This window comes from Hipposideros armiger, unplaced genomic scaffold, assembly GCF_001890085.2.
Source record: "Hipposideros armiger isolate ML-2016 unplaced genomic scaffold, ASM189008v1 scaffold_99, whole genome shotgun sequence".
In the NCBI taxonomy this organism is placed as follows: Eukaryota; Metazoa; Chordata; class Mammalia; order Chiroptera; family Hipposideridae; genus Hipposideros; species Hipposideros armiger.
The window spans coordinates 3,105,522-3,121,648 of NW_017731449.1; the positions used below are offsets into that span (position 1 = coordinate 3,105,522).

Genomic DNA, 16,127 nt, shown 5'->3' on the forward strand with positions numbered 1-16,127 from the left:
GGTCTTGTACTCTGCAGATCTGACCCTTTCTTGGATTTGGAAGAGGGTAAGGTTCCACTGGGAAATCGTTTTCAGTCAATGCCCTGGACTGTGTGTGGAGCTCAGGATCTGAATCTGTTTTCATCATGACTGTGTCTCTAAGGACACAGTTTGTGGGGGAGTTATCTGTCCTTCAGAGAGGAAAAACAGGAACTGATCATCTGTCATCATTGCCTCTTTCACATAACAGACAGATGTGTGTTTCCTACGGAGAGCTGGGGAGAATGTGCCAAAGATGGAAGAGACTGGGTCAAAGGTCTTGTCATCTCGTTTGAGAATCCTCCACACAGATGACTTCCCTTACGTTTCTAAACAATGGCTCTCAAATCCTCTAAGTCCATGGTCTCTTTGGAAGTGCAATAAACCAAGAGACCACATATTCAGGGCCCTGAATCGGGTTGGAAAACCTGTCCTTCTGCCACTCGGAGAATACATTTGATACCCATAAGCCTCAACTTCCACACCTGTAAAGAGGGGGGTTTGATTAGGTGATCCTGAATTTGTCTTGTCTTTAAAACCCTGTAATTCATATCCATTCTTCTACTTTTTTATTAGTGAAGGAAAACAGTGTGAGCCACCCTACATTCCCCAGAATAAAGAATATGACATTGCTTTGATGAGACTCAAATGAAAGAAATGATGACCTATGCATTCATGTTAAATATATAAATATAGTGCCACCCTGCAGTCATTACCAGAGAGCTGCCTGCTCATCGTGTTATGCACCTACCTGTCATATACTTTCTCTCTCTCTCACTATCTATGGAAATGACAGAAAAATATCTGTGACCCCTCAAAATGGGTCACTTAATTCCAACTCATGAACCGCCAAGGCTAACCAGAGCCGCAAACAGAGTACCTCCTCCCCATTCATGGTGGTGAACAAGTGAGAAATGGGCAGCATCAGGGTGATAAAATTCAAGTTATGTGGGACTGAGAAGTCTAATTGGCCTCCAAATAGCTGAATGTCCAGGTGTCATTCTTGAGCTAATCACAGCTAACTACATTTATTGACTGCTTACTATATGATGGTCCATAAAGCTGCGTGTGTGTAATTTAACATCTGATTATCACCACTACTTTGTGGGTCAGCAAACCAGGGCTACAGAAGCTCAGGGTCCGGGCCTTGCTAGTCAGCCACATTGTACTGACATGTTGACATCTCTTTCGCAGCGGAAATAGACAGGAAATCTCCTGTTTCCTTTCCCCGTGCCATCTTCCCAGGCCCAGTGATTCACATCCTTCCCTCCCAAGCTGGAAGTCCTGAGAGATCGGATGGCTCAGAAAGTTTGATATTTGACCTGCTCTTTGACTTTTTAAAAGTGTTTTCCTCTAAGCACCAAATGGTTCCATGACTGCCTCTGCCTTCCATAATCAAGTTAAATGGTACCACTGATATTTCTACAGTGCTTGCTCTGTGTTAGGCATTAGTTCATGTGGTAGGTCTGAGGTAGGGTTTGAGTTGAATGGCCAGCATATATAAACAACTTGAGAACAGGAGAAAGAGAGCCTGGGGCTTAGAGTACCACTGCCTGGAAGACAGAGCTAAATTTGTCTTCCTTTTTGCATTGCACCTAGCTTTGTATCCAACCATCGGTAGGTCAAGAAGTAGTATGGTATACTGAGAAAAGCAATAGAATAGAAGGCAGTAGGGCAGAGGTCTCCATCACCCCATTATGCCTAACCATCTCTGCTCTGCTATCCTCTCCCCACACCAGACCACAACCCTGATATGCAGAAGTACCAAATGTCAAGGGGTGTTTCTAATTCAGGAGGGGCCAAGGAGAAAAGGAAAGACTGACACATTTGTTTATTGTATCAAAAACAGTAACAATTTTTAAATTCTTTAAACTCGCACTATGTGCCAGGCATGGTGCAAAAATATTTTCTTAGATGATCCTATTTACCTCTCACAAGAATCCTACAAGAGAGACATTATTATTAACTCCAGGGAATGAGAAAGAAAATGAGGCACAGAGAGATTAAATAACACTCCCAAGTTGTACAGTGAGGAAGTGGCAGAGCTGAGACTGAAGACAGGCTTTGCCACTAAAAACAAAGGGCTTTGCTTTGTAAAGAATTGTGTTAAAATGGTACTTATTCCTGACAGGTTTAGCAAGAGGCACATCCCCAGGAATCCAAGACAGCTTATAGCTGACCTTTTCTGGCACCAGCCAAGGGACACCAAATAGGAAAGCACCATATTCTCATTTATTATCTGTGTTGTATAGTTTTGTAAATAAAGGAGTGACCAATGAATACTGTCCAGTGAGACACATGAGCCTTATAATTTGCTACTTGTCAACCCAACAATTATTTCCTGGCCTTTAGCTAACATGGCATACCATACTGTCTCCATGTAAGTAAATGAGTAGCAGAGTGGACGTGTGTGTGTGTGTGCGCGCGCGCGCAGTGTAGGCACAAAGCCACAGGCACACCTTGCATTTTTGGCTACAACTCCTTCCTCTTCATAAAGAAGAGAGATTATGTGATTGTTTTAGTCATTCTTCTCTTTCTGCAATGGCTTTGGGAGGGATACGGTCTGGCTAGGGTTTAAGCTCCCAACTGGACTGAGCATAAAGGCAGGCTGACTCCCTCTGTGTGCGGTATGGGTAAGAAAGGAAGTAGGGACAAGGATGCAGGGAAAGGCTGTCGTCTGCCATTGACGCTGAACTTTCTAGGGAGCGGGGTCAGAAGAGAAACTTCACCTGTCTCACCTGCCCGCACTCTCCATCGATACCTGTGCTCAAAACACATTGAGGCTGCTTTGGCCTTTTGAAAGTAGAGATTTCATGCTTGCTACCTAAACTGAATTAGTAAAACTCCCCTAAACTACTTCTTCTGCAAATTGCAAATGCCGCGAGACCAAAAGGACTTATATCTCCTCATTTAATCGTCTTTCCCGAAGGCCTCCTGTACCTGGCTGATGAACATCCACCACACCTCCAGCATAAGGAATTCTTGCTCCTGTCTCCCGGAGCCTGGATTAGGCTTGATGTTTAAAAACAAATGGCCTCTCACTGTTTTAAGTGTGTAATAGCTATAGCTCTGGTACCCTGATGCATTTGCCTATATTGATAACTGTACTGATTTACAGGAACCTGACAATGGTTTTGATAACTGCTGCCTTTCTAGTTCTTAAAACAAAAAGAATAGAGTCAATGGAATTATAACAGCTATATACGATCTCAGAGGGGTAGTAGACTGGGGGAGGGGTTATCACTTTGTGAGGGTTGTAAATGTCTATTGCATTGTTTTGTACACCTGAAACTAACATACATACATACATACATACATAAAAATAAAAGATTTGTGGAGTCCGGTGCGGTTAACTTTTGTGTGTGTATGTAATCAATCACCTTTTGGTAGCAAGATCTTTGTGCCATTACTCAACACTCCAGGTGAAGCATTCTTTTTAAGAAGCATGTCTTTGCTTGTAAAGCCTGGCAGTCAAAAAAAAACCCTTACAGGCAAATCAATTAAAAAGACAGCCCGGTGGTTCCACTGCTCTTCTTGTTGACCCCTTAGGCCCCTCCTCCCCCTGCCCCTTCTTCCTCTCCCTCTCTCCCTCTCCCTTCTCTCTTTCTCTCTCTTTCCTTTTTTTTTGGTCCACCGCTCCCATTCTATATACAATCTTCTATAATCTTGTTCCTGGGCCTTGCTTTATTCCATGGATTCTGTCACAAAAGACTAATCAGCCCAATCAAGGAAAATTAAAACTTTTCCTTGGATTTGGGGAGGTCAAAGTTTGGCCACCCCAAAATACGACTTTTGGGATACTGATTTTAAGCTAGTTATTAAGAAACAAAAGACTCAGAAAGAACCTTTGACGGTCCCCCTTTATCCGACTATAGGAATTCCCATAGAAAAACCTGCTTAAAGGAAGGCAGCGTCACCTTCTGCATCTTAGAATAAACTCAATGTGGCAGACAAGGAGCAATCTAACAAGGCCTGTTTGTTGACCTTCTTAGTGGCCCACGGTTTCTGGGTGGCCCAGCAAGCATTCTTTTACCACGCTTTGCTCTTCCTCATCCACCTGTAAAGTACTTGCTTTCTCCTTGAAATCCCAGCCCCCAGCGCCCCTTCTCCTTTCTAAAATGGCATATAAACCTCCCCCACCTGTATGGCCATAACACGTTTTGGACAGTTTCTCCTGTCAACCTGTCTCATGTTAATTTGATTATTAGCCCAGCCAGAAGAACTTAGAAAGGTGGGAGCAAAGTTATTTTTTTGACCCCCACAAACCTATCTAATAATCAGATCAATGACCAGAACCCAGGGTTTTGGTTTTGTTTCAGTTTCTCACAGCATCATTTTGGGTGTGAGGTGGGATGGTAGAAGAGGAGAAATAAGGTAAGTGACTCTTAAGACCCTTGAGGGCAGAGGCTGTGATGTAGTCATCTGTGCACCCTTCATGAAGCCCTAATGAAGCACTTTCCATCATTCGACAAATGTTTATTGAGCGCCCCCTTACGCAGAATCAATGGTGAACAAAACAATTTGAGTGCTTGCCTCACAGGGTCCTTGGTCTTATGGGCGTGAGAGAAAACTGATGAATAAAAAACAAAGAAATCAATCATTACAAACTATGATAAAAGTGGTGAAAGAACACACATACCAGGGAACATATGCTGGGAGTCCTGATCTGGCCTGGGAGTCGAGGTTGTCTTTTCTGACATTGAAGCGGAGAGCTGAAGTATGAGTAGGAGTTAAGGGAGCTGCACTTTATAAAACATTCAACAAAGCAAAGGCTTTTCCACTTCAAAACAAATGGAGTACCGCATTTTTTGGTGTATGGGAGAGATGGGAAAGAAATTGCAGAAATGTCATCTGAATGTTTCACTTAGAAGTAATGGAATTAAAATGCCCGTATGAGCTGGCCAAGGCCACTCTGGCTAGGACTAGACCCCAGCGCTCCTGGCTCCCAGCCTGGAGGTCTCAGGAGCACACTGTGGACTTCACAGCAACTAGAATGGCCATTTCAGTGGCCACGACGGCCTTAAAGGCAGTGAGGCCAGAACTCTGAGACATAAAGATTGAAGGGGACCAAAGTTTTGCCACCCAGAAGCTGAAGTTTGGGACATTGATTTAAGTTGGTTATTAAGAAACATGACGCAGAAAGAACCTTCGACCCTCCACCTTTCCTGCCTGAGAGATTCAGACAGAAAAACCTGGTTCAGGAAGGCAATCTCAAGATGCTGCCCTAGCCTAATTAGAATTAACTATGGTAAATGGGAAGGCTTCAGGAAGGGGCCGGTGAGCTAGACACTCCCTGCGCGCTACTGTTTCTGGGTTGCCCAGCGAGTATTTGCCGGCCCCTGTGTTTTCCACTTTTCCTCAACTATGTGTCAGTCACCCATTCTCACTTCTGAACTCTAACACCCCTTCCCCGCTTCTCCCCTTTCTTCAACAGGTCATTTATACCCAGTGTTGCCTCCCTGCCTTTGGAGTTTGCATGCACGCACTTCTGAATCCCCCATGCGCACGTATTCAAATTTGATTTTTTCCTGTTAACCTGTCTCTGTTCATTTGACTATTAGCCCATTAGCCCAGCTAGAACTTCAGGGAAAAAAGTATTTCCTTTTTTTTTTTTTTTTTTGCCCCCACAAGATCAAGGGCTTGCTTAGTCCATATTCAAATAGTATGTAGCGAGTTAGGAATCAAAGGTTTTAAAAATTTAGCTTTTAATAAAAGAATTCAGTGCTGCTTCTGAATGGCTCAATGTGTTCAGGTATTTCTGACTAAAACAACGTTATGTGTCAACCGGAAACAAAGAGTGAACCAGGTAGATTTCTCCCTCTGTGTGAGAAATGAAAATAAGACATAGAAGTGATAACAGTAAGGTGGCAATGTGATCAATCAACCAAACTGATATGTAATGACTACTAATCTCATCCATTAGCCCAGCAAGAACTACAACTAGCCCTGAGCTCTGATTGTCGCCAGGCATGAGATGACACAGGAGCAGCCCTTGAGTAACAAGCTTTTGTTTGTTTTAAAGATTTTATTGGGGAATTGGGGGAGGGGTACAGAGTTGAGGAATTGGGGAAGGGGAGCAGCCAAGTTGTTCTTCAATCTTAGTTGTGGAGGGCACCAGTCGCCATCTGGCTGCCCGTCAGCAGCTCATGGCCTCTAAGCTCAAGGTGCCGAGTTCAGTCTTAGTTGTGGGTGGGCATAGCCCACCATTGAACAGGCAATCTTGTTGTTACACCAGCTGAGCCATCTTGCCACCACCTGTTGGCAGCTCAGCCACAGCTCAGCCCGGACGCAACATCATTGGCCCATGTGGGAATTGAACTGGCGGCCCTGTTCCTCAGAGCTTGCGCTCTTAAGCCAACTCTTAACCAACTGAGCCACTCGGCGGGCCCAAGCTGGGCATTTCTAAATTGCATGTGGAACCTCCTGAGAAGTTAATACCACCTAAGCAATTTTCCTCAGCAGCTTTCCCGTTTTCTTTCCTCTCTTGATGACACTGCTTTACCAAATAAAAACTGACACCACCATTTCTCAATCTCGGTTAGCTGTCCTTCCTTCTCAGTAAACAATGCAGGTACAGAGTTGATTAGAAGAACGGGCAAGGGGAAAAAGCCTACATTCTGATCCATTCTGGCATCTCCGCACTTAGAAGTGAACATGAGCAATAATCCAAACGCTTAACTACCCTTCTATCTGTCAAGCAAGGATAGTAAGAGAAAGTTTTCCAAATGCTGCCTAGGCTGTCTCTCAGAAGAGGGGCCTCATTAAGGAGGGAGAAAAAGATGTAACTGACGACAGATTACACCTCAATTCTTTCCCCACCTCACACCTCTTCAGGGGACAAAAAGATTTGAAATGTCCCTCCAATCAAAACAAGATCTCTCTCTGCCTTTCCATGATTCTTAGTCCCTGCTTGGTGTTGGCCTCTTTGTCTCTGCAAAGAAGCTACTTCATTGAAACATCATAGAAAAAAACAATTGTTCCCCCAGACAATGAAGTCTCCTGCACAGAGGCATTTCCAAGTAGGCAGGCCACAATGCCTGCAGAATTCTCAACCTGTTGCTATAGCAGCAGAAAGAATGTGATTGGAGCAGCTTGGCTGAGATATACACCCCAATCCATCCAGCTCCTAGGACAACATTAACCCTTCACTGCCCTTTTTTTTCAGGGGCAGAAACACTTGGGAGGAAGCCTGAATTTTTCTTAGGAGCTTATTTTCTTAGATGTTGTAGTCTTAGCATCCACTCACTCATTCATTCACCCAATAGCTATTTATTTAGATTCTGTTATGCTGGCTCCTAGGTTTTCAATGGTAAACAATGCAGACATGGCCCTTGGCATTGAGCAAGAGAAGGGGTAGGATATTAAATCATTGCTGAAATAATAATATATAACGTAGCATCAGTGTTGTATGGGAGACACATGAGATTTTTAGCAAAGCCATCAGCAAAATGGAAACAACGGATCCAAGATAACCAGCTCATACGTTGATTATAGCAGACCCTATATATCCAGGGCCACTGCAATTATTTGATTGTTTGCATGTATTAACTTGACAAAAATACCAATAGAAATGCCTGTTCTACTCATATCATACCTCCTACAAGGCATTAGTTTAAATGAGTTGCTTTATCAAATCAGTTTCCCACATAAAATAGAAATAGCATTGTTCATCAGAGAACCTTCACAAGCAGTTGCTGAACAGTCACCAGGCAACAGAAATGGCAGGTGAGGGCTTAGAAAATGCATGAAAGGGGACTTCTAAACAGTGCCCATCACAGTTTATTTCTGTGTAAAGATAGTAACGAAGAAACCTCAGGAAATAGAATTTAGAAATTACCTTTAATCGAGCTTACCTTCCCCTGTCCTGGGGAAATCTCATATTATTGACTATCTCTCTGCTAGACTTCCTTGTTTCCCATGGAGCATAAATACTAGGAAGGTGGGGATTCTTAGGACAATAAACTTAGTAGGTAATGATATCATATGCTTTTTGTGAAGCGAAAGCTGATAAAACCAAGAAGACAGGTTGCTAATCTTGGTTGGTTAGTAGATGTGGTCTCTGGGGAAGTTACATAATTCTTTGTACCTTAGTTTCCTCAGAGGTAAATCTGATACATGATGTAGTTCCATAGGCCCAGAATGATCAATAGCAACGCCTACAAACCAGTGGCCTGAAATAAAGCACTCCGTTATTATTCTCAGTAAAATGCTGGGAAACACGGTTTCTGCCCTGGAGACTCTCTGAGAACCTCAATCATATTTTACAACACTGGTTTTCTATCCCAGCAGAGGCACAAGCTACATGCAAATCAGGAAAACAAACCAGGAAAAGGCCCATCAAGAGATTTGGGATAGTCTCCCAAATCTCTTTTAACCACTGTGATATTGGGCTAGGGTCTGGGGAAAGGTCAGAAATGTTTGGACTAGATGGAAACTGGTTTCTTTTCGTCCCAGAAATAGGTGATGATAGCAAAGGGATGTTGTGGGATCTAAAGTAAAGATTCCACCCCAAATAATGTTCATCCTGGAAGTGGGCAGTGGGCAACCAAGCCCAGTGACCCATGCCTTTACATGTTGGAGGATGCGGTGAGCATGGAAATGAAGGCATTTTGTTGGCATTCCAGTGCCGTCTCTGTACCTCTCAAGTCTGTGGAACTTGCAGAAATTCTTTTCCCTTTAAAACCCCACTGGACAGATCACACTGCAGAGTCCAGTGCTCACTTCCACATTATGAGGAACAGGCTAGTTTGAAGAAACGAATACCTTCTGCCTCTTGGTTACTCTGAGATCCAGCTGTGACTTCACCAGCCTTGCTAAGCAGGAAAAAGTGCAAGTGCCTCACATGCCCCTCTCCCACCACAGAAGCTTTCTTGAATGGCCCTAATTCTTCACCCCTCTCAGTATCCATGCTCTTTGCCACATGATATTGCAGTTTCTCCCTGCAAATATGTATTTCCCTTTATATTTTGACAATGGACTTTGGTCATGTGACTTGCTTTGGCCAAAAGGATGTGAACAAACGACATAACTAGAAGCTTGAAATGAGCTTGCTCCTGTGGCCTGTGCTCTTGTGTTTCTGCCATTACCCAAGCTGACAGCTGGTCCCTGGGGGAGGATGAGGGACACGAGGAGTAAAGCCACCCCCAGCCAAGATCAGCTGGTTCCCCCCACCCCAACCTGCAGACATAGGGAGTAATAAAAGCATATTGTTGTATGCCATTGAGGTTCTGTGGTTACTTTTAATGCAGCATAATTACAGCAACAACTAACTGATAACACCCAATAACTGAAACACCCACCATAGTAAAAATGCACCTGTAGTTTAAGGGTTAAAACACTGTTTGCTTTGTTTTCAAAATGGATCTCTGATTTTTTTCCCCATTAGACTATAAGGTTCTCAGCGCAGGGTCCTATTACATCCCCAATGCACCAGATTTATTCATGGAGTCCATACCACATTCTAAAACCCAAGGGACACGATGGTAAACAATATACAATACCAACCATCAATCCGCACCTGTGAATTTTCTCCTATCTAGGGTCTGGTCAATGTGCTTTTGCCCAAAGGTGATTATAATGTTTACTTATGCAGCTGGAAGTATGCCAAGTCAGTGATGAACTCTGAACCACCTGAGTGTTATTTGCCTAAGCACAGATGAACTGGGATCACTGCATCTTTCAGTAAAGGGAGGGCCTAACAAGGCCATTGGATTATTGGTTTTCAATCCTAGCCCCTCACCAGAGCTTTCTAAATTACAGATTCCTAGTACCCATCTATATTTAGTTGAATAATCTGGCATAAGGCCCAGGTGTCTGTGTTGCTAAAAAGGTCGCAAAATCATGCTGATGGTCACAAGAATTCCCTCCTCCCCGCCCCATCTAATAGAGCCCTTCCATCCAGTGATTGAACCTCTTACACTGAGTTGCACTAAGCATTTGTGATGACATTCATAAACCCAAAAGTGAACACAGAGGAACCATCTCCAGGTGACCACATATATACATTAGTTATTATTAGCATGACAAACCATTCCAAGACTCAGTAGCTTAAAACAATAAGAATTGATTATTGCTCACGAGTCTGTGACTCCGGATCAGTTTGTCTGATCTCTCCTGGGCCCACTTATGTATCTGAGGTCAGCTGGCTGGTCTAGGATGTCTGCTGTAAGATCACTGTGTGGGGTGACAAGGGTCTCTGGGCCACAGCAAGTGAATTCAGGAGTCCATGTGATGACTGGGCTGGATTCCAAGGGAACAAGCAGAAGTGTGCGAGGCCCCTTAAGACCTAGGCTGGGAGGCCGGCCGAGTGGCTCAGTTGGTTAAGAGCACAAGCTCTGAGCAACAGGGTAGCCGGTTCGATTCCCACATGGGCCAGTGAGCTGCACCCAAGCTAAGCTGTCACTGAGCTGCCAACAGGTGGCAGGATGGCTCAGCGGTTCAATTCCTGCATGGGATGGTGGGCTGCGCCCACTGGCAACCAAGATTGAACATGGCACCTTGAGCTGAGCAGCTGCAAGCTGCCGACAGGCAGCCGGATGGCAACTGGACTTGGAGCTGAGCTAGCTGCGCCCTCCACAACTAAGATTGAAGGACAACAACTTGGCTGTTCCCTTTCCCCAATTCCCCAACACCATACTCCTTCCCCAATTCCCCAATAAAATCTTTAAAAAAAACAAAACAGAGACGTAGGCTGGGGACTGGCACACAAGCACACCTTTACTTCTGTGCATCCTATTGGCCAAAGGAAGTTACAAGGACAGCCCAGATTCAGGGATGGCGAAACAGACTCTACCTCTTGATAAGAGGAACTACAAAGTCAGATCACAAGCGACTAGACTCAAAGAGGAGAATCACTGGGGCCATTTTTACAATAGATTTATTATTACACAGCTTAATGGGAGAGAACTATCATGGATAGCCAAATGTGATTTCTAAGTGTAGGCCCAAGTTTTCACCCTGGTCTCAAAAAGTTATAAAATCCTCAGCTTGAAGTTTCATCTGATATTCTTCATTTCCACTCGTGTTTCCATACATACACATCTTACTTAATCCCCAAAATCTTGGTCTCAAACTAAAGTAGAAGTTGATTTACTCTCGGTACCATTTTATATTATCCTTTAGGGCTCTGACAGGTGAGTGGACGACATGCAAACCTCATGAGGATTTGTTCAGGGCAAGTCTCTCTGTGATGCCTCTTTCTGGTTTACAAAGTGCCTACACATGACATGTGGCCAAGTGATTATCAGGACGACATCCTACAAAGGGTCCCACAGCATTACCATGAGGAGTACCAGTGTGTCATAAGAAACATTATAGGAAAAAGATAACACAGAAAACCAGCAAAAAGCCCTGAGGGGCAGGAAACTGGAGCTCACTGAAGATTACAGGCTGAGGCTAATTATATTTGAGCCACCAGCTGCTGGCGAAGCCGTCTTCACTCCATTTTCCTGCTTCACTCACTCTTGCCCCATCGGTGACCACTTAGGAGATGTGCTATGACGACAGTAGCTGAGTCCACAACTATTCTCCCTAACCCAGGTCCTACAGACAGCCTGTTTGGGATGCAGCAATATTTATTAGAGCATCCCTACAATGAAGGTGCTGCTTTCTGTGTTTTAGAAAAACCACCCGGACCTTTTGGTTAGCTCCTTTCAAATTCTCTAAACACCTACTTGTGAGGTCTGGGACAGCAGGGGGTGGTAGAGAAAAGAATTCTGAAACCAGAAAACACAGGATGGCAGGGAAGTGGCCAGGGCTGGATAGTGCCTGAGAGGGAGAGTGGGAGGAGAAAGCATATGCTGTTCAGTGCAAGGTTGTCTAAAGTGCACGGTTTTGTTTCCATTTATATAGCCAGTTTTCAGTCTGCTTAGTAGGCAGGATCACTGCCTAAAAGACTAAGCAACAGGAGTAGATTAAAAACACAACAAATTAGAAAGAAATGCTAAATTCTCCATGAAGATGACTCAGAAAAGCCAACTTCAATGAGATACTGCATTCGATGCAGTTTATGAAGAAACCCTAAGAGGTTCTGAAGATGTGCAGAATAGACCGTCCAGTAGGAAATGCTGCCCACACTCTCCTGAACTGTATTCTATTCCTGGCACTGGTGCTGGGAGGGAAGCAGGCTTGGTAGGGATGGCGATGTCGCTATGCACAGTGGCCAAAGTGCAAATGCCTGTGACGGCCAGGTGGCTTTCACTGCTGTGAATGCCATGGGTGGCTTGGAGTGGCATCCATTCCTTTTTCAATCACAACCGAAAAGAGTCACAAATTTACACCTCGCATTTCCAGGAAAGTCATCGTAATGGCTCCCACCCTCATAGGCTGTTCACTCGGCAACGGAAGAAGTGGCATTCTTGGATTATCTCCTAAAGAGCTGGCTGGTTGGGCTGCAGTTAATCTGTGCTTTTGATTTATTAGCTATAAGAAAGCAAACTGTTGCCATGATTACCGAGGAACATTGATAACGACAATGAAGAATTTACTGATTTTGGGCTGGCCGAGTTGCATGTTGGTTAAGAACTGGCCTGGGACACCAGAGGGCCCCGGTTTGGATCCCACATATGAGGGCCAGTGATACTGCCCTCTGCAGCTAAGATGCTGAACAACAGCTCAACCTGGAGCTGGGCTGCTGTGAGTCACTGGCGACGGCGTAGGCTGCAACCCCTGTGGCAGTGGGTTGCCATGGGCTACCGTGTGTAGCCAGCAGCCAGCGTGAGCAGCCAGCAGCCGCCGTGAGCGGCCGTCCAGAAGCCGGCGACTGATCTGCCTCGCCAGGGAAGAGTGCAATGATGGTGCCAACTTGGGCCGGTGAAGCAATGTCCTCCACAACTAGACTGAAGAACAAAAGGACAGCAACTTGTCTGTTCCCCTTCCCCTGATTCCCCAGTGCTGTTCCCATCCCCCAATTTCCCAATAAAAAAACAAATCGTAAAAAAAAAAGAATATACTGATTTCAACAAAAGATAGGCTGTACTTTCCCGAAACTTAGAAGAGGGGTGTGCAGTCTAAGAAGGGGATTTGCACCCCGCCTGTGCCCTTCCCAATCTTCTTAGTACACCAGTTTTTAGGGTGGCTGTTTACTGCTGCTCTAAAAACCTAGATATGTTAAGTGTAGGTTGCTCCTCAAGTTGCTTGCATGGTGCTGCCAAGTAGAATCTGTGCTGCCTTTGCAGAGATACCTGGGCACAAGCCAAACGCTCCCTTGTGTCATGGGAGTGCCTTCCTCTGCCTTCTCCTCTAAAACCCGAGCTCAGCATCTTCCCACTCTGATGTCACCACAACATAATTCTTTGTGGCTGTTAAAAGAATAGGACCGTCTCCAACATATTATCGTTGTACAGTATCAAGTAATGTGACACACAGCCTCATCTTTCCTGCAACATTTTTCTTGAACTCCCCAGGTATTCAAGTTTGGGCCAGGAACCAGAGGCAGCCGTTTTAGCCCTTCACATGCCTGTGCAATCAACAGCTTGTGTTTAGGATAAATATTGAAATCAGAAGCCTGTTAACAACGCAGCGCTTGATTACTCTGAATTACTCTCTCACTCACAGCAATTGAGGAGAAGTCCTTGGCACCGGCCCCGTGCAACAAACCTGCTTTCCAGCCTCCTCCATGTGCCTCCAACCCTCCTCTCCGAGAATTCTCGGCACACTATACAAAGATCTCCATTTTCTCCCTTAAATCCCACACGAATCCCACATCGAGCATCTGACTTTTTCCTTCCCAGAGTAGCATAGATTAAATTCAACACACTCATGTTCATATATATTTAATTAGACCAACTTATCTTTGAATTCTTTTACTCAAACCCCTCCGCTGGCATCTTTCATTCAACACTGAAATCTTTTAAATAGGGTTTTCTGTTTGCTTGATTTGTTTTGTTTTGAGGCAAAACATCATCATGGTCTATTTTAAAGCTATGATAGCAATTTGGACTACTTTTCAATTAGTCAGAGATGGCCATAAAATGACCACAATCCTTAGCAATTTTCCTTCTTCAAAATCTATTTGATAAGCAGTGTAGTTTTGTTTTGTTTTGTTTTGTTTTGTTTTGTTTTTCTCTACAGGGCCAAAAGGGTAAGTTGCACTAACCAGAGGTAATTAGTACATTAAGTTTTGTTTCAAGGCCAGCCTATCAGGTTACAAGTTCTAATAAATCCTGCTGGGAAAAGACATTTCTTTGTTTTGGGATGACTGAGAACTAAGCAATCAATCAAACAAAACACCTTGGATTCTATCCGAAACTCTCCCTTCTAAACACAATGGAAAAGAAAAGCCAACACCAAAGCAAATAAAATGAATGAAGTGGCCCCGCTGCTAGCAGCCCTTACCATTGGGAGTGGAGGTCCGCTCTGGACCCTCGCAGGGGCTCTGGCTCCTCGTGGGGTGGGGTGAAGGTGGTGAGGGGTCCAGGATGTGGGTGCGGGTAGAGGTATGCTCCGTGCATGCTTGAACAGGACTCACCGCCGTCTGCCTGCCTGTCTGCCACTCCGTCCTCTCGTCTGGGTGGGAAGGGCCAAGATGAAAAAAAAAAATGTGCAGGTTACTCACTGGCCTTCCCAGGCGGGCACACCCAGGAGGAGGGAGAGGCAAGGCGCAAACAGGGAGATTCTTCAGAGGCTAAGCTCAAGATCTTGCTTCTGATTCCTTTTGTTAATACTTCCTGAACTTTACACTCAATCTGCACAGACATGGGTATTTTGGGAAGGCCAGTAACACTTGGGTAATTAGATTCCAAGGGCTTAATGCAAAGGTTACTTTAAAAATGCAATGCTTTAGTGCACACACTTCTAAATTAAACTCTGAAATTTGTTTCCACAGTGTCTGAGCATTAACACTGGCCCAGGAAATGAGGGGAAGGGGCCACCTTGGTGCTGTGGCCTGGGATGGCCCACAGCAGGCAAAGGTGGCTGTGATTTAGACAGTGAATTTCCCTATCTTTTGGGCTCTAAGTTTTAGAGAAACAGGATTCTTTGCTTTGGGTAAGAGACACATTCTTGAAACAGGCATCTGGATATCAAGATTTTAGAAGTGGATTCACATTGAAAATGCAAGAACTTGCTATCTGATAGCCTGGCCTTGGAAGGATTCTGAAATGAAGCTTTTCTTAAATGGAGGGATCCTTCAGTAACTTGTTTTGGTCTAAGTATGGGTGTTCATAAACAGAGGCCCAGCCACGTTACTATAGAAGGAGGTGCAACAGTGGATTCCGGGGTGGGGAGGAGGGAACTCACACCTATTAGTACTGACTGAGGACCATGTCCTTATCACGTTTAATCCTGAAAATGCCCTTAGGAGAGGGGCATCATTCTTCCTCTCTCACAGGTGAGCACACTGGGACTCGGAGGTCAGGGAACCTGGCCAGAGGGTGGAAGGCCCAGGACCTGGACCCCGGCTTGCCTGAATCTAAGAGGCAGTATCATCACATCGCACCACCAGGCGTCTTCCACCATTCCGGAAGAAACGTTCACTTGCATTTGGCCTAAGGCGAGGTTACCTTTTCTTAAATATGTATACCATTTCCAAAATGGATATGCAAAGGAATATAATTCTGCAAGAATAATAGGTATAATAAAGGTAAGAAAAAATGTACTGAACAGGTTTCTTTGCTGTAGCTTCTCGCAACCTTTAACATGCTAATAGATATTATGACTCTCCCAGCTCGGGACTTACAGAGTGCCATGTTTCCTTCCATAAGCTTTTTCACTTGGGACGAGAGGATCTTTGGAGTTTGGGAAACACTGTTATAGAGATGGGTCACTGTACTTTTCTCCCCCTCTGCTGTGGTTTGAATGTTTGTGTCCTCCCCAAATTCACAGGTTGGAATCCTAATGCCCAATGTAATGGTATCAGGCTTTGGGGAGGTTTTGGATAACGAGGGGGGAGCCCTCATGAATGGGATTAGTGCTCTAATAAAGGAGACCCCACAGAGCAGCCTAGCCCCTTCCACCTTCTGAAGATACAAGTCTTTGATCTGGAAGAACCCATGTGATCATGGGTTCACATGACTGCACGAGGGCCTCCAACAGTCTGTATGTACACACAGAACATACTGTATCATAAATCTGGCATAATATTAATACATAAGTTAGAACAAGCATCGATT

At 44.6% G+C, this 16,127-nt stretch overlaps 1 protein-coding gene across 7 annotated transcripts in view; it reads right to left on the reverse strand.

Annotated features, from left to right (window-relative positions):
• Positions 1 to 16,127, reverse strand: part of STON2 (stonin 2) — a 118,304-nt gene that overhangs the window by 44,899 nt on the left and 57,278 nt on the right. For 6 of the 7 annotated variants that reach the window (XM_019646259.1, XM_019646258.1, XM_019646256.1 and 3 more), the window contains one exon: positions 14,353 to 14,523. The exons of the other annotated variant lie outside the window; for it this stretch is intronic. In XM_019646259.1, coding sequence (XP_019501804.1) covers positions 14,353 to 14,523 — 171 coding nt within the window. The remainder of the gene's footprint in view (positions 1 to 14,352; positions 14,524 to 16,127) is intronic. 7 annotated transcript variants of the gene reach the window in all.